This window comes from Clupea harengus, chromosome 21 (genome assembly GCF_900700415.2).
Source record: "Clupea harengus chromosome 21, Ch_v2.0.2, whole genome shotgun sequence".
Classification (NCBI taxonomy): Eukaryota; Metazoa; Chordata; class Actinopteri; order Clupeiformes; family Clupeidae; genus Clupea; species Clupea harengus.
This window is the reverse complement of record NC_045172.1, coordinates 24,932,043-24,951,170: the sequence shown is the minus strand read 5'-3', so window position 1 is coordinate 24,951,170 and position 19,128 is coordinate 24,932,043. Positions and strand designations below refer to the sequence as shown.

The following is a 19,128-nucleotide window of genomic DNA, read 5'->3' as shown; positions in this document are numbered from 1 at the left end:
CCCTCTCCTTCTCACACAAACCCTTTCCTCTACCTCTCTCTCACACCCTCTCCTCTCCCTCTCTCTCTCTCACACACCCTCTCCTCTCCCTCTCTCTCTGTCACACACCCTCTCTCCTCTCTCTCTCTTTTCTTTCTTATCATGAATCAGGTCACACTTTGGCCAGGTCAGTCCCGTGGATCGGGGTAATGTCCACTATCTGTTCAGCTCCTGAAATTTGCAGACGACACAACAATCATCGGCCTCATCCGAGATGGAGATGAGTCTGCATACAGGAGGGAAGTTGAACATCTGGTCCTGTGGTGCAGTCGCTACAACCTGGAGTTGAACTCGCTCAAAACTGTGGAGATGATAGTGGACTTCAGGAGGAGCCCCCCATCACTGCCCCCCCTCACCATACTGAACAGCACTGTGTCTGCTGTGGAATCCTTCAGGTTTCTGGGTTCCACAATCTCCCAGAACCTGAAGTGGGAGCCAAACATCAATACAGTCCTCAAAAAGGCCCAGCAGAGGATGTACTTCCTGCGCCAGCTCAGGAAGTACAACCTGCCTCAGGAGCTGCTGATCCAGTTTTACACTGCAGTCATTGAGTCTGTTCTCTGCTCATCCATTACTGTCTGGTTTGGTTCGGCCACTAAACTAGACAGGAACAGATTACAACGGACAGTCAGGTCTGCAGAAAGGATTATTGGTGCCGACCTGCCCACCATCCAGGACCTGTACACATCCAGAGCCAGGAAACGGGCAGGGAAAATCATTGCAGACCCCTCACACCCTGGACATAATCTGTTCCAGCTCCTGCCCTCTGGCAGGCGCTACAGAACTATGTACACAAAAACCACCAGACACAGGAACAGTTTTTTCCCCCTTGCCGTCACTCTAGTGAAAAGATGACAGATTATTATATTTGTATTATCATATTATATATTATATTTATTTATTATCCTAAACTGTTGCATGCATATTTTTCAGTGTAAGTACATTGAGAGCAATTAAACCCAGGAAAAATTCCTTGTATGTGGAAATGTACTTGGCCAATAAAGATGATTCTGATTCTGATTCTGATCTTACTATTTTATCAGTTTTTCTATTATCACACATTGTCTTCTGTACTCTTCTGCAGTGTCCTGCATATTGATGTGTGTATGTGATGTGTGTGTGTTTGTTAAGGCACTTCTTTCTTTGTTCAGGTTGATTGTCGACGGTTTATGATTGGCCACGGTTCTCATTGCACTAAGGAGTACAACCCTCTCTGTGGGTCCGACGGCCTCACCTATGGTAATGACTGCATGTTCTGCGCTGCCAGACGGTAAGTCAACCCCAAAGTGCTGTGCAATGCAAAGCAGGACACACACCCCATGTTGGACACACACCCTATGTTGGACACACACGCTGTTGGACACACACTGTAAACCCAAACAGTTCTACTAACTTATTAACATTATGTATTCAGTACTTAAAACCTGGTATTTAGTTGACCCAACTTTAAATGTATTAGTTTTCTGACAAGTGAAGACGTTTTAATTGTATTGGAATGTATTTGTTTGAGTAAACATTGCCTGATAACTCATATTTTTTTTGTTTCATTCAAACGTGACGTCTGACGTCATCAACGTCTTTGCAGGACTAGTTCAGAACAGAATCAGAGATCTTGTTATGAGAGACGGAGACAGCAGACTTAATAATTGTATAGTATCAGTTAGACTTCTATAAGCATGTTCGTCCTGTAGAAGAGGAGTCGACCAACTTCGTAGGGTGACCATATTTGAGTTTGTGAAAAAAGAGTACACTTCGTCGCGGGGAGGGGCGTGGTAGTGTGTAGCATACAGATGACCCCGCCCCCTCCCCCGCGACGGAATTTTGACATCTTTTCCACATGAAGATGTCATGTGCTGTTGTAAACAATGGAACTAGTGGAAGCGGCACGGTGCTCAGTGTTGCCAGATTGGAAATGGTAAAGTATCGTATTAAATGCTGAAAATGATCGTCTTTGAAGGATAATTATCGTGCATCTGGCAACACTGAGAGGCTGGTCGACCAATGACAGTTCTCGCTACAGTCAGAGCTTGTGCTAGAGGGTGGAACGTAAGGGAGATACCCTTTCCTAAACTTGTAAGGGCGTAAAAGCTAGTTTGTGAAGGACCCAGAGAAACACAAATATCCTACGAGGCAAAATCCCGGACGATTTTGCAATCACTGCCGGACGCATGTCCGGGTAAAAGAGGACGTCTGGTCACCCCACCAAAGGAGATATTTTAGTAATCCTGTCGCTGCTAAGCGTCCTTATCTGGTAAGTAAACAGTGTTTTTTAGGTGTTTGTTGCGACAAAATTGCGGGAGCAAGTGAAATTGCGATAAGAAGTGGCGAATTTCCCTCTTTGTAATTATTATTGAGTAATCACGTTTTGGCTGTCAAGTAGCAAGTTCAGTTGCACGACTGTTGGCGCTGGCGGCTAGGAAGCTGAAGAGCTAAAGAGCTAGTTAGTGGGTTATTTCCCCCCAAATATGTTCATGTGCAAAGTAAACAACAATCAATTGTTTATGTTGAAAACAACTCATGTTCTACAGAAACACCATATAATTTATATCAGCATGCTAATGTTATATGTAACTTTTTAGCAGCTAGCTAGCTTCTATGTGTTTTAATGGATCTGATGGATAAAAGTGTTAGCAGCAAGCTAACAATAATGGTCGAGAACTTCAGTTAAGACCTACAATATTCTTTTTGCCCTGACAGCATTCGTGTTGCATATAAACAACAAACCGATTTGATGTAGACATATAAGAAGAGGAGTCAACCAAAGGAGATATTTTTGTGTACAGGCATCACGGACTGGCAAGACAGCAGAGGTGCTACGGGTGATCCTCGAGGCTTTTGACCTTCAGGTATGTCTAGGATTAACTGCACAACAGTGATCACATTTTGTTTGTTACTGAAACTTTAATATTACTTGATACTATGTATTATTAATTGCCAGTTTTTTTTGTATATGTTTCCATTGAAACTCTCCTGGTAATTGTATTGATGGTGTTTTGCAGGAGGAAGAGGAGCCAGATTTTGATGATGCTCCTGTTGCTCTCCTTACATCGGGTCCCGACCCCTTCAGCTGCGAGAACATCTTTGAATTGGGTGCAGAGGATTTCTGAGGCATTTATGTTGTTGTTTGGCCTGATATGCTTTCAATTTAGAAGAATATCCCAAAAAAACTCACGCACACCTTCTTATATAGAACCTTTTTATGTGTCTGGATGACAACAAACCTCTGAAACCGTCCTTACTCACCTTAAAAAAATATTTGTTGAAATAAACGATTTGTTGTTGACTTGTTAACTTTGTATAACTGTTCTTTAAAGCTTTGATGTAATCTTTTATTTTGTCAGTTTTACAAGAAATATAAATGATGTGATGCCTCTTAAGTTTTTCTCATCTCACTCTTTTTAATAGAAATCCTACATAGATTTGAATGTTTCTTGTAGAGTAACTTTCAGTTTAAAGTCAGTTTGTAAACAGAACCAGAAAATCAGTATATGTTGTCAATGATTGAAATTAAGTAGTGCTCACTTAAAAAAAGTTAGCTATTTAAGTATTACCTACTCAGAATAATCAAGCGGAGTTAACTTTAAAAAGTAAGCTTATTAAGTATTATTTACTCAGAATAATTAAGTTGAACTCTTTCACCAATATTAAGTGCACTGAACTTGATTTTTAAGGCTTAAAACTTAATTTTATTTTGTGTTGTTGAGTGAAAATTATTTAGTACATAGAGGTTAAAAGATTTAAGTATAAAAATATTTGAATATAAGTTCAGAGAACTTAAAAATTATGAAAACGATAACAAAATAAATCAGTATAGCCGATGTATCATTTTTAAGTTAAGTTTACTTAAAAATAATAATATATGTACTCAAATTTTATTATGTAATCGGTTACATCAAAAGTTTTAAGTACTCTGAACTTCTTCAGGTTTACAGTGCACACACGCTGTTGGACACACACACTGTTGGACACACACCCTGACATATTTCCCTGCTAATTTTCTTCCACAGAAAGTCGAGTTGTCGAATTGTGGCCTGTTATCGTGGGGAATGTCAAGAGTGTGAACCTGGGACAGATTCTTGAATAGTTCCACTGAGAGCCACGCCTCCACGTGTCCTCACCGACCTGAACCCTGACCCTGACCCTGACCTGAGATCAGAGGGAAATGTCAGTAAAGCATCAATAAAGCAACACTAAAGTCTCCTGTGTCCTGTGTTCACACACACACATCACATAGCAGGCAGGACACACTAGTGTGGCTGACTGCACCATCACACAGATAGATGTGACAGCAGATACACACACACACACACACACAGAGGGATAAGCATGGTACGGCAGCAGGATGCAGAGAACATAGTGTAAGAATTGAAAAAAATGTAAAATAGTAAAAATTACCCCAATGGCCTCTTATAGCTGATAAGACACACACACACACAGAGATAAGCACGTGTAACAGGTTAGAAATGCAGTTTGAATAATTGCACAATATAGTCTGTTACCTGTATTTCAGTTTCTTTTTAATCTTTTATTTTGATATCACACTGGTATTGGGGGTCTCTGGTAGCCCCCCCTGTCTCCCCCTGTTTTGTTCCTCTCTCCCCCCTTCCTCTTTCCTGTTTGGTATATGCTTGGAATGAGGTAGGTGGTTGAGTTTTAGTGGGATAGATAATCTAATAAATATTCCCTTTAAAATAGGCATCTATGTTATTATATATCTTCTTATAACTTATTATTATTATATGTATTATATATCTGGACTATTTATATGAAATATCCCTCTGACATATTGTTTATATGTTTTTCCTTTTGTTACATGTGGGGGCTAGCATTTATAGTGAAGCTAGCAAGCTGGAGACTTACTATACTGTTTCTGTTGGTGTGCTTTAACAGGTGTGATACGGTTTTTATTTATCTTTCTTAATGTATATATTACATGTCTGTTCTTATTTTTTGCCTGTTTGGTATATGCTTGGAATGAGCATTTATAGTGAAGCTAGCAAGCTGGAGACTTACTATACTGTTTCTGTTGGTGTTCTTTAACAGAGAAATAAAGATACATCTCAGCAACTGTCCACGAGTCACAAATATTAAAAACACAACGCAGAAGTTACACCGGTTACACACAGTACGGCAGCAGGATGCACGTGTAATTAAAAAGATAAAATAGTTAACATTACACAATGTTGTATGCATGTATGTAGCTGTTGTATCTATGGTATACCCTGAGTCTGAGTAGGAGAGGAAGAGGGAGAGAGGGGAGAGAGAGAGAGAATGAGAGAGTCAGTGAGAGTGAGAGAGAGAGACCCGCAACTGTTCATGAACACCAAATAAGTTTGAAAACATTGTGACTCAAATTTCACTCACACAGACACACACACACACAGATATGCATGGTACGATACCAAATACAAACAATAAAAACTGAGCCTGTAAAAGCCAATAACTGCATACTGTAGCGTACAGCGGGAGTGTGTGTGTGTGTATGAGGGACAGTCCATGGTGCAGTGTGAGTGGGTGAATGAGCGATACACGTCTAATTCCATGTGTAGTGTTCTAAATTAAGTTAATCGTTAATCATACTTGTTTATTCTCAAACAAACATGCAAATGATTTTTAGTTGTTCTGTATAGCCCTGCATGTCTTAGCCCACCCCAAGGCAAGTGTTAGCTTAGCGTTAGCCCTCATGTCATAGCCCACCCCAAGGCTAGCTAGCGTTAGCCCTCATGTCTTAGCCCACCCCAAGGCTAGCTAGCGTTAGCCCTCATGTCTTAGCCCAAGGCTAGCGTTAGCCCTCATGTCATAGCCCCCAACCCAAGGCTAGCGTTAGCCCTCATGTCATAGCCCACCCCAAGGCTAGCGTTAGCGTTATCCCTCATGTCATAGCCCAAGGCTAGCGTTAGCCCTCATGTCATAGCCCCCAACCCAAGGCTAGCGTTAGCCCTCATGTCATAGCCCACACCAAGGCTAGCGTTAGCGTTATCCCTCATGTCATAGCCCCCACCCCAAGGCTAGCGTTAGCCCTCATGTCATAGCCCACCCCAAGGCTAGCTAGCGTTAGCCCTCATGTCTTAGCCCACCCCAAGGCTAGCTAGCGTTAGCCCTCATGTCTTAGCCCAAGGCTAGCGTTAGCCCTCATGTCATAGCCCACCCCAAGGCTAGCGTTAGCGTTATCCCTCATGTCATAGCCCAAGGCTAGCGTTAGCCCTCATGTCATAGCCCACACCAAGGCTAGCGTTAGCGTTATCCCTCATGTCATAGCCCCCACCCCAAGGCTAGCGTTAGCCCTCATGTCATAGCCCACCCCAAGGCTAGCTAGCGTTAGCCCTCATGTCTTAGCCCAAGGCTAGCGTTAGCCCTCATGTCTTAGCCCACCCCAAGGCTAGCGTTAGCCCTCATGTCATAGCCCAGCCCCAAGGCTAGCGTTAGCCCTCATGTCTTCCCATCCCTGCTGAAAAAAACAGAAACCATCAGATATACTAATGGCTTCCATTCATATTTAAGGGTTTGTATAGGTTAGCATAACATATGGCTTCCAATCATATTTAAGGGTTTGTCTGTGTTAGCATCACATATTTAAGGGTTTGTCTGGGTTAGCATCACATATTAAAGGGTTTGTAAGGGTTAGCATCACATATTTAAGGGTTTGTCTGGGTTAGCATGACATATTTAAGGGTTTGTATGGGTTAGCATGACATATTTAAGGGTTTGTATGGGTTAGCATGACATATTTAAGGGTTTGTATAGGTTAGCATCACATATTTGTGTTGGTTTCCACTGAAAATGTTATCCACTAGCTACGGAAATAACAAACACATTACAAGCAGAGACCACTAGCATCCAGTCCCCATTATAACTCCTAAAACCAATACAATTCCCATTATAACTCCTAAAGCCAATACAATTCCCATTATAACTCCTAAAGCCAATACAATACCCTTTATAACTCCTAAAACCAATACAATTCCCATTATGACTGTGATTGTGTCTTGTTTCTCAGCAGCATTGGCAGATATTTGTGTCTTTGTGGTAGTAGGCTACGTTGTCCGTCTGCTGCTGGTCTTTGTGGTAGTAGGCTACGCTGGTCTGTGTGCTAGTAGGCTATGCTGGTCTGTGTGCTAGAAGGCTATGCTGGTCTGTGTGCTAGTAGGCTACGCTGGTCTATGTGCTAGTAGGCTACGCTGGTCTGTGTGCTAGAAGGCTCTGCTGGTCTGTGTGCTGCTGGTCTTTGTACTAGTAGGCTACGCTGGTCTTTCTGAACTGCTTTTCCCCCTTCGACCCCCTTGTTTCTCTTTTCGTTGTGGCACTTTGTGCTGCTGATGCTGGAAAAGCGCTCTGTAGATGAACAACTTCCTGTTTCTTCTCTAACAGCAGGAGTAGATGGTTACTGGTTCAATACCGCTAAAAAGAGGAGGAGATAACAGAGTCGCCTGCGGTGAGGTTCACTTGCAGGTAGAGCAATAACACACCTGGAGGACAGTCGTTATCAACAGCTGCCAAAATGTAATTGTTGAATAAACTGCTCCAGTACAGATTTTGTTGCTTCGCTTCACATACAGGTGACTCGTGGCACATTTAAAAATACAATGTATACACAATATAAATGGAAAAAGCCCCCCTCTCCCAAAAAAAAAAGGTTATTTTAAAAATAATTCATATCCAACTGAACAGATGGCTATAATAAAGGACAAACAAAGGGGTAATATAACACAGCATTCCACTGTCCAATCAGGAGGGTCCCGCAGGTCCGTCCCACTGGGCGATGAGCAGAGGGGCTGGGCAGGTGGAGAGGGTGATGACTCGCCCATGAGTGCTGATGAAGGTAGGTAGGTGTGTGTGTGTGTGTGTGTGTGTGTGTGTGTACGCGCTGTGGTTCTCGGCTGGATCCATGTTCGCAGGATGAGCTGCAGTGGTGATGGTGGTTCTAATGTGGATCGCCCAAACACTCTGAAAAAAATCAACGCAACCCCACCCCCCCCCTCCCTCCCTCCCCCAATCCACCTTAGCATGGCGTTTGTAACAAAAGCAATGGTGCAGTTTTTTTTCTTCTCAAAAGAACATACAATACAAGCCAAAAAAAAAGAAATCTTACGGTACATAAGAAAGCAACTGAGATTAACAAAGTACATGATTCTTATCTGATTGCAGTTTTAACAAACAAGAGTTAAGTGTTAGTAACACAGGCATTAAAACAGGAGCGATTAGGAGGCCAGCAGAACAAACATCCATCCCTCCCTCCCACCTCTCCTCTCACAGTACCCAACTCTAGGAAACCAGATGGGACTGAGCCAACATGGCCGTCTCTCTCCCTATGACAGCAGTGATGCTTCTGAGACCAGATGAAACTGAGCCAAAATGGCCGTCTGTCTCTCCTGTGGCAGGAGCGATCTTCTTGGAACCAGATGGGACTGAGCTAAAATGGCCGCCTGTCCCTCCATAAGAGCACTGAGCGCTGGGGACGCATGGAGGAGCCCTGACTCCAGCCGGTCAGTAGAATACACTCCTCTGCTCATTCTCTCTCTCTCTCGCACACACACACACACACACACACCACATCCTGAACACCACCGCCACAAAAAAAAAACACACACACACACTTCCGCTCAGCCAAAGAGGCTAGGACAGCAGATCTCTAACTGCACCACTTTCTTTAAGGATGTGGACTCCTATTTCTGCGTGTACCATCTAGACACACAAACACACACATTCACACACACACACACACACACACACACACACACACACACACACACACACACACACACACAGAGCCTCTGCAGAGTGGCAGTAACACACACAAGTCCTCTGTGGTTCCGTTGCCATGGTTTTCCTTGGAGGGGGCTCTTTCTGGAATCTCACCCCCCCTCTCGGTCAGAGAGAGAGAGCGAGCGAGAGTGAGAGAGAAAACTAACAGGCCAAATCAACACCATCATCATCCTCCTCCTCACAGTCTTCATCACATCTTCATGATCTAAAACAGCGGCCTTCCTCGTCATTAGGATAGAGGACAAACTGCTCATACAAACAGTTCCTCCTCCTCCGTCCTGCCTCTCTCTCTCTCTCTCTCTCTCTCTCCCTCCCTCCATTCTAACTCACAACCAATTTCTGTTCATTTCCTTAGAGACCATTATTGTGGTGTTCTTTAAAAAAAAAAAAAAAAAGGTTAAAAAGAAACTATAAGAAAGCGAGAGAATTAGAAAAGGAGTGTGTCTGGTGTGCCTGTGCGAGTCTCTGTCTCGGGTGGCTCCAGACTGCCCCCTGCTGGCCACTACTCAGACTTGTGGCAGTACAGGTCCTTGAGTGCTTTCAGCTCCTCGATCAAGGTCTTGTTCTGGTTCTCCAGAACGGCCACGCGGTTCTCCAAACACTTCACGTACTCCTTCTTCTTGCGACGGCACTCCCGCGCTGCCTCCCTGTGGGGAAGAGGGGACAGTTAGAAAGGACTAACAACGCCTGTGGTCACTCACACACACACACACCTGTTCAGGTGCGCTCTCTCTCTCTCTCCCTCTCTCTCTCTCTCACGAACACACACACACACACACACTGTGTCTATAATACATAAGCTCATACACACAGTGTGTCTATAACACACACACACACACACACTGTGTCTATAATACACACACACACACACACACAGTGTCTATAATACATAAGCTCATACACACAGTGTGTCTATAACACACACACACACACACACACACACACACACACACACACACACACACACCTGTTTTTCATGAGGCGAACCTCCCTCTTGCGCGTCTGCTCCTCTGCTGGCTGGGCAGGGGATGACGCCATGACGACGCCGGGGGCGATGGCGCTGGTGTTGGCCGTGCGGATCTGGTAGGCCTGAACATCACCGGACGCTGCTGAAGGAAGAGCACACAGGGGACCGGGTCGGATCAGATAGACAGGTACAGGGACAGACAGAAACAGGGTACCGGGGTAGATCAGACAGGTAGAGACAGACAGACAGACAGACAGACAGACAGACAAACAAACGGCCAGACTGGCAGGTAGACAGACAGGTAGGCAGACAAACATAGAAACACAAGACAGACAGACAGACAGACAGGTCGGCAGACAAACATACAAACACAAGACAGACAGACAGACAGACAGGTCGGCAGACAAACACAGAAACACAAGACAGACAGACAGGTAGGCAGACAAACACAGAAACACAAGACAGACAGACAGGTCGGCAGACAAACACAGAAACACAAGACAGACAGACAGACAGGTCGGCAGACAAACACAGAAACACAAGACAGACAGACAGACAGGTAGGCAGACAAACACATAAACAGACAGACAGACAGATAGGCAGACAAACACATAAACAGACAGACAGACAGGTAGGCAGACAAACACAGAAACACAAGACAGACAGACAGACAGGTAGGCAGACAAACACAGAAACACAAGACAGACAGACAGGTAGGCAGACAAACATAGAAACACAAGACAGACAGACAGACAGGTAGGCAGACAAACATAGAAACACAAAACAGACAGACAGGTAGGCAGACAAACACAGAAACACAAGACAGGCAGACAGACAGGTAGGCAGACAAACACAGAAACACAAAACAGACAGACAGGTAGGCAGACAAACATAGAAACACAAGACAGACAGACAGACAGACAGGTAGGCAGACAGACACAGAAACACAAGACAGGCAGAGACAGAGAGAACAGGTAGACTAGTGGAGCCCTGGGGCCACATGTATCAGCGGTGCGTACGTGTGTGTGTGTGTGTGTGTGTGTGTGTACGTGTGTGTGTGTGTGTATGTACGTGTGTGTGTGTGCGGTCAGGAAGTCTCCAGCCCGTATCGTTGAGTGTGTAGGCCTGCCAACGCCGTAACTGAACGATCTTATATTTAACAGTACAGAGATATTTAGTTTAGTTATATTTAACAGTACAGAGATATTTAGTTTAGTATTACACAGTATAAAGGCCGCCATTAACATGTGTTTTGCAGCGGTGGGGTTTTCTAGGAGTACTAGACTGTAAGCTACTCAGACCGCACTACAGGCACCAAGGGAAGATGATTGGTTAGATCAGTGTTTCCCAAACTGGGGTACGCGTACCCCCAGGGGTAGGCAAAGGGGCGTAGGGGATACGGGGGGGAGGGGGGTGATGTGATTTGCATTTTTAAAGTGAAACAACCCATTACATTTTCAAACTGACCGATAAATAGACATGACATCTTAAATAGTCTGAATAGCCCAGTCGCAATGCCAAAAATACACTTATGTATACATACAAGGTATGTTAGTCAAAACATAGGCACAACGGTTAGCTCCCTCGTCAGAATTCCACTCGCTGATGCCCTCCGTAGAGAAGGGGGAGCTCATTCCGGTTGCTGCACGGAAATGGATAAATGGTTAAAAAAAAAAAAAGAGTTAATCCCCGGTCCAGAGAGACACCAACCGCTGCTACTACTAGTAGAAGGCCTACAATCGAGGGTGCACCTGCCGGCGACAGCAACCCAGGTTGTTTTTCCAAGTCTACCTCGGATCACGATTTTAGCAGCAGTTACAGTTGTTTGCTAGCCAAGCTACTAGCTTTTTTTGTGTGCAAATCAACTCACAACAGACATCGTTAAACGCGACATAACAACGCACCTCAGTGAAAAGACTTTGATGCCCTTTGCCACGAGAGTGGGTTCTCAGCTCTGACGAGCATGAAAACTAAATACAGGCAGACAGTGTGGAAAACAATTTAAGACTTTCTCAAACTCAGCCAGACATTGCAGTTATGTGCATCCTCTCAAGCACACGCTTCTCATTAACTTGTGGTGAGTGTGTGTGTGTGTGTGTTGGGGGGGGGGGGGCTTACAAACATGAAAACAAATATATATAAATGCAGGGGGGGTACGTAGCTGGAGGTTGAATGTCTGAAGGGGTACGGGACTGTAAAAAGTTTGGGAAACACTGGGTTAGATAATCAAAAAAAATTTTTTTTAAAGGGGCATTGTGGAGGATTTACTGCCATCTAGTGGTGAGATTGCTGAATTGCAACCAACTGGATACTCCTCCTTTCCCAAGCGTGTAGGAGAACCTACAGGTGGCTGTCAAATGCCTTAAAAACGAGAAATGCTCTAAAGTCATTGTTTTGGTTTGTCCGCTCTGGGCTACTGTAGAAACATGGCGGTATAACTCCATGGACTGCTTTCTCTATGCAGGCATGGAGGGCTCAATCGAAGCTAACGAAAACACACCGATTCATAGTTACAGGTGATTGATTATACAGTAATGACAATACAATTATGAATTCTATATTCATAGTTACAGGTGATTATACAGTAATGACAATATAATTATGAATACTATATTCAATTTTTGCAAATTGATCCCCTGAATCCTCCACATTGCACCTTTAATCAATGAATCAATGAATCAATGAATCAATCAATACCCACATTATTACAGACTCCACCATGACACTTACAAATGTTGTAGCGAACGGCCTGGCTGATTTATTACTTCTTTGGCAATGCTGTGTACAGCTAAATGGAAGAAGTGTGTGTGTGTGTGTGTGTGTGTGTGTGTGGTAGAAGTGTGTGATCTTGGTAAGTATAGATTGCCAATATATTCCTTCACCCTTTGCTTTAGGTAGCCTGTTAGTCCTTATGACACAAAGGCATCGCATTCCCCTATTGTGTGTGTGTGTGTGTGTGTGTGTGTATGTGTGTGGAGAGAGGTTAGTCCTCATGACACAGACCTGACCCACAGGAGGGGCAGTAAGAGAATTTGTTAATTTATTAGTTCATTTGAAATAATTAGTTAAGTTAATCTATAGGCACGCCTTCCGTGGAGGGGTTGACCTGAAAGATGTACTTCTGTGTGTGTGTGTGTGTGTGTGTGTGTGTGTGGAGAGGTTGACCTGAAAGATGTACTTCTGTGTGTGTGTGTGTGTGTTTGTGTGGAGAGGTTGACCTGAAAGATGTACATGCTAATCAGACCAACTGAAGGTGTGTCTCCGCCCATATAAGGATCATTGTGGGGGTGGAGTCATGTGTGTCTCCGCCCATATAAGGATCATTGTGGGGGTGGAGTCATGTGTGTCTCCGCCCATATAAGGATCATTGTGGGGGTGGGGTCAGGTGACGTCATGCAGAGAGTGGACCAGGGTTATGCTGGAAGTGTACGTTTGTGCTTGATGACTCTGAAGAACAACCTCCACACTCAAACGGCATTGTGTGTGTGTGTGTGTGTGTGTGTGTGTGTGTGTGTGTGTGTGTGTGTGTGTGTGTGTGTGTGTGCGTGACATGGTCCTACAGCAAGTTGTACGCAAAAATTGATACATTTGGCCCCTAGACTAGCATCGCTGGTATCTCTCTCTCTCACACACACACACAGACACACACACACACACACACACACACACACACACACAGACTCTCACCTTGCACCACCACCTGGTTGCTGGGCACGAGGATCTGCTGCCCGTCGCTGGTCTGGGCGTACTGCAGGATGGTGGTTCCGGGCTGGGCGCCCCCGGCGTTGGTCATGGTCAGCGTCTGCAGCCCCTGCATCCCGTCTGTGCCGTTATTGGCCAGCTGGATAGCCCCGCCCTGAGTGATGGCAACTGCACAGGAAGTGACACGTGTGAAGAAAGATTAACAACCCAGACCTATCGCTGAAGAGCTAAGCATGTATGAAAGCACACGTGTCCATTGTCTAATCATACACACACACACACACACACACACTGTGAAGGTGCTTACTGTACTGGCCGCTGCTAGTCTGATAGATGGGCGTGGGCATTGTAACCGTGGTGATGGCAGGGGCACAGTCTTCCTCAGACTTCTCCTCTTCTATTCGCGGAACAGCCGGAGCGTCAGACGACAGGTCATTCAGAATCTTCCTGCAGGGGAGAGAGGCCAGGGGAGAAGTGTGTGAGTGTGTGTGTGTGTGTGTGTGTGTGTGTGTGTGTGAGTGTTAACCAGACAGTAGGTTATTCTGAGTTCTTCCTCCAGAAAACTGATAAAGTGTATAAGGATGGTGTGTGGTGGTGTGTGTTACCTGTAGGAGGGACATCGAGACAGGATCTCTCTGTGTGTGTGGTGGTGTATAGGGGTGTGTGTGTGTGTGTGTGTTACCTGTAGGAGGGACGTCGAGACAAGAACTCTCTGTGTGTGGTGGTGTATAGGGGAGGGGTGTGTGTGTGTGTGTGTGTGTGTGTGCGTGTGTGTACCTGTAGGAGGGACGTCGAGACAGGATCTCTCTGTGTGTGGTGGTGTATAGGGGGGTGTGTGTGTGTGTGTGTGTGTGTTACCTGTAGGAGGGACGTCGAGACAGGATCTCTCTGTGTGTGGTGGTGTATAGGGGTGTGTGTGTGTGTGTGTGTGTGAGTGTGTGTTACCTGTAGGAGGGACGTCGAGACAGGATCTCTCTGTGTGTGGTGGTGTATAGGGGTGTGTGTGTGTGTGTGTGTGTGTGAGTGTGTGTTACCTGTAGGAGGGACGTCGAGACAGGATCTCTCTGTGTGTGGTGGTGTATAGGGGTGTGTGTGTGTGTGTGTGTGTGTGTGTGTGTTACCTGTAGGAGGGACGTCGAGACAGGATCTCTCTGCGCTTCTGGGAGTCCGTCACACTATCCACAGACTCCTGGGAGTCCTCACTCTCCGCTATAGTGGAGATCTACGCGCGCGCACACACACACACACACACACACACACACACACACACACACACACACACACACACAAACACAAACACAAACACACAGGTCAATGACAATAATGTTGGAGGGTACATGCGTGTGTGTGAATGCATGTGTGTGTGTGTAGGGGCGGGGCGCCACTCACCTGTACGGTCTGCACCTGTGGGGACTGGATGACAGAGGGCTGTGCGGCCTGGATGACGCCGTGCACCTGGACCGTCTGTCCGTTGGGCAGCTGCACCAGAGTTACCGTGTTGCTGCCCGCGCCGCCCTGTCCCGCTGCCATGGTGACCTGCGGGGGGAGACGGAGGAGTTACAGACACGACACCGGGAAGTCTTTGTTTCGACACACATGTGTGTGTGTGAGCATTGAGTGTGTACCTGTGCCAAGGTGGCGATGTGTTGAGTATCTGTCTCGGAAACAGCTGTGTCGCCGCCCTGCTGGACCTCTGCAGCAGCTTCCATAGTCATTTAGATCACCTGCAAGCACACACACACACACACACACACACACACACACAAGACAAGTGGAGTCACTTAGATGAAGCACACACACACACACACATTTATAAAAAAAAGTCCTTCAGGTGGCAAATAAGGAGTGGCCATTAGGGGATGGTGGTACAAACTTAATATGTACACACACACACACACATATATGTATGCACACACACACACACACACGCCTGATAGAGGGGTGTGTGTGTGTGTGTGTGTGTGTGTGTGTGTGTGTGTGTGCGTGTGCGTGCGCATACGTGTGTGTGTGTGTGTGTGTGCATGAGCATACGTGTGTGTGTGTGTGTGCACGGGGGTCGTCCAGTGGACCACATTCACTCTAAAGGTGAAAGGTCATGTGTTTTTGGCAGTAGGAGTGGTGGTTGGGGGAGGGGTTCTCTTGCCACTGTCTGTCTGCATGGGGCACCGAGGGGAGGGGCGTGTGACCCAGATTCCTGACCGCCCTCAGTATGCCAAGCCTAGCCCAGACACTCTCACACACACACACACACACACACACACACCTGTCTCTGCACTGCAGTCAAAAATGACACTCCCTACACACACACACACTCATCTCACCAGATTATTTTAACTAGCGGTCAATGTATAAATATAAATATGTCTTGGCAGAAAAAAAATATATATATATTCATATTTATATTATCCAATATACAAAATGAATGCATGATAATATTGTGGGAAGTTATGGAATGGCAAGATCAAAATATTCCTGGAATAAAATGACTCGGATGTGTTTTGCATTTTGGAAATTTTGTTCAGCAGCTGTGAGATCCAGGGATCTTCAGGTATTAGACACAAGACCAAATACAGGACATTCTAGACTGGGTAGAGAAACCCTAAGTGGAGGGCCGTACCAAAGCTTTGCATGTCAGTTAGTCTAAACGTGAATGTGTGTGTGTGTGTGTGTGTGGTTGGGGGGGGGGGGGGGTGAGTACCAGTCCAGACTCGCCCATGACTCAAACTATGGCAAGAGTTGCCAATTTGCCGCCTTTTTTACTTCCGGACATATTACTTATGCAGGGAATCAATGCCATTCTGTCCGTTTTGTTTACATTAGTTGCATGGATCACAAAATGGCATTTTAAGAATCAACTGTAATAGTGACTTAGAGGCGGTAACCACCCAATAGAACATGGTAACGTTAGTTACCGTTGGAATTTATTCATCCCCTTGTCGAAATCCGACACCATTCGAGCTTGATTTGGTGTGAAAAGTAAAATATGGTAAGTTAAGCAATCTTTCAAGACTGCGAACACGCATTAAAATACCTAAGAATTACAGCTAATTAGTCGTTTCAAAACGGCGAAAGGTAGAGATTTATTAAGCCTCGCCTAATCAACTCTTTATATGGCACTGGGGTTGCACTGGGTGGGTTGCTAGCTTGCAGGCTAAATGTTCGCCTGCATGTGTCCAGCTTGCCGTTCCATTTCAAGATGTTAGCTCAGAACACCATGTCACAGGCAATAACAGGAGGCATCCTGCTGGCTAAAATAACCATCCAGCGTCCTATCGCGATCAGGTTGATGACTGGTAATCTGCTCAACATTAATACGCTAGTTTTTCCCATGGATGCATAACAGATCTCATTCGTTTCCTCCAACTCCACATCTCTTTCTGACTCATTCAAGCTAACGGGCTAGCTAGCAACTTAGCTGTGTGAAACATGCCCACCGCCGCCATGATCTCTTTGTTAGAAAACGGACAGAGCATTGCGGAATATTAACTTATACGGCGTGTGCATTATCCATTTCCCCCACCGACGCGCCTCTCCTTACCCGACACAGACTCTGCTCGTCACTCCCGGGCCCTCGGAGCTCCACTTTTATTCAGTCCGACACGTAAGAGACCGCGTCAGGCTACACCTCCGTCGCGTCACCGAGGACAACAACACGGAGAACGAGGGGGACGAAAATCAGCTCTAATTCACTATCGACAGGATCCGATGTGCACGCGGAAAATGTCGAAACTGTAACGAGGAATACCGAGTTCCGCACGAACACGGGCGGATTTACACGAAACTCTTCATGTATTGCGCATGCTCAAAAGAAAAACTCGGATGGAACACGATTGGCTGCTTTAACACTCATAAATTGTTATATTCTTGACAGTGAACGATTCTGGCAGATAAACGGACTGTTGTTAACTATACACGTCCAATCCTACCATTTCTGCTCAATTCATACTGAAGTGTTTTGCATATTTGAATCGGTAGGACGGACGACTAAGCCACGCATTTGTGATTGGGCCATTTAGATCGAGAAACAGTTTTCCACCAATGATGGACGACTGTGTATTGACGCTTACGAGGAGAAAAATGCAGTTACTCTTCCTGTTTGGAATCAAACCAGGAAATACAGACATGTAACTCGGGACGAAGTTGTTTTCATACAATCTCGTTGACAGTTTATTCTTATTTCAATTGTATAATAACACGTAATAGACATGGCTTCTTTATTCAAGAAAAAGACAGTGGATGGTGAGTTGGTCTTTATAATTCTGCTGCTGACTGTATATTTGTCGCCAAGATTGTGGGGTGATGTGCCGCAGTTAGCAAACTAACGTTAACGAGCTAAGCTAGTAAGCTAAAAGTAGCCCTACCAGTTTCTGTGACTTAAGTCGCAACGGCTGTGGGCTAATGTGTTGCATTTAGCTTATACACTAGCCAGCAAGTAGCCTTACTGGATTCAGACACACTACAGTGTCGTTTGAAGATCAGTTTATCGCCAAACATCAGTGGTTTCGGTTGGGTTGGGCCGAGATAGATATGTCTGTGATTTTAAACGTTTTTCTCTTGAACTATGTGATATGATCTCAACATCTTAAAAACCACTGTCTGGTTCTCCTCTGTCATAGTTGATGGTGGTTTTGTGCTGATGTCATGGGTAGTTGAGTATATAGTACACTGTCTTCATGACAACATTGTTGTTCTCCTAGATGTCATCAAGGAGCAAACCAAAGAGCTCAGGGGCACCCAGCGGCAGATCACACGAGACCGCACCGCTCTGGAGAGACAGGAGAAACAGATGGTTAGGTTCTCCACACACACACACACACACACACACACACACACACACACACACACACACACACACACACTGGGTGGTAGTTGTCCTAACTCATGTGAGAGCAGACATGGCCATATCTCACTCTGATACTCAAAAGGACCTGATGCCACGCCTCTGTGGGTGAGGTCATCAGACCGGTCTGGGTTTTCCACCATGAAAGACGGAAGCGGTGGAGAGGGACTGAGACCTTAACCTCTTAGTGTCTGTCTGAGCACTCCTGTGTCACTCACTGTGTGTGTGTGTGTGTTTGTGTGTGTGTGTGTGAGTGTGTCTGTCTGTCTGTCTGAGCACTCCTGTGTCACTCACTGCATCTCTCTGTGTGTGTGTGTGTGTGTGTGTGTGTGTGTGTGTGTGTGTGTGTGTGTGTGTGTGTGTGTGTGTGTGTGTGTGTCTCTTTCTTTCTTTCTGTGTGTGGTTGTGTAGGAGATGGAGATTAAGAAGATGGCCAAGGCTGGGAATAAGGACGCCTGTAAGATTCTGGCCAAGCAGCTGATACAGCTGAGGAAGCAGAAGAACCGCACATACGCTGTCAGTTCAAAGGTCACGTCCATGTCGACGCAAACCAAGCTCATGAACTCTCAGATGAAGATGGCTGGGGCCATGGCCACGACTACCAAAGTAAGAGTCCCCCCCCACACTCTGCAGGCCTAGACAGCCTCTCAGGCTCACGTGACTCATATAGGCTAAACTGCCAAACTTTATGTTTGTGAGTAAAAGATCATTCTAGAGCTTTTTTAGGTATGATTGGACTACAGAAGTAAGAGTTCTGCGTTTAACAGGACTGAACAGTTAAACCAAGATTGCATCTGTGTTGTTCTGCATCCTTCAA

At 45.4% G+C, this 19,128-nt stretch overlaps 2 protein-coding genes across 4 annotated transcripts in view; one reads left to right on the top strand and one right to left on the bottom strand.

The window, feature by feature from the left end:
• Positions 1 to 7,519: 7,519 nt before the first annotated feature.
• creb1a (cAMP responsive element binding protein 1a) lies at positions 7,520 to 17,234 on the bottom strand. 3 transcript variants are annotated; one of them, XM_031558262.2, is made up of 9 exons: positions 17,010 to 17,234; positions 15,097 to 15,195; positions 14,861 to 15,007; positions 14,593 to 14,693; positions 13,779 to 13,918; positions 13,457 to 13,639; positions 11,313 to 11,411; positions 9,770 to 9,911; positions 7,520 to 9,449 (listed from the first exon to the last, which is right to left on the bottom strand). In XM_031558262.2, exons 2-9 carry the CDS (start codon positions 15,184 to 15,186, stop codon positions 9,305 to 9,307), a joined length of 1,047 nt encoding a protein of 348 aa, XP_031414122.1. In that variant the 5' UTR covers positions 15,187 to 15,195; positions 17,010 to 17,234; the 3' UTR covers positions 7,520 to 9,304. The 3 variants fall into 3 exon arrangements, with proteins under 3 accessions (XP_031414122.1, XP_012688908.1, XP_031414123.1); XM_012833454.3 differs by lacking the exon at positions 11,313 to 11,411; XM_031558263.2 differs by lacking the exon at positions 11,313 to 11,411 and having other exon boundaries at positions 9,770 to 9,908.
• Positions 17,235 to 17,382: 148 nt separating this feature from the next.
• The window catches only part of chmp2bb (charged multivesicular body protein 2Bb), a 5,723-nt gene continuing 3,977 nt past the window's right edge, over positions 17,383 to 19,128 (top strand). Inside the window, exons 1-3 of the mRNA XM_012833455.2 lie at positions 17,383 to 17,710; positions 18,169 to 18,260; positions 18,723 to 18,917. Of these exons, the coding sequence (XP_012688909.1) occupies positions 17,677 to 17,710; positions 18,169 to 18,260; positions 18,723 to 18,917 (321 nt within the window). The 5' untranslated portion in view covers positions 17,383 to 17,676. The remainder of the gene's footprint in view (positions 17,711 to 18,168; positions 18,261 to 18,722; positions 18,918 to 19,128) is intronic.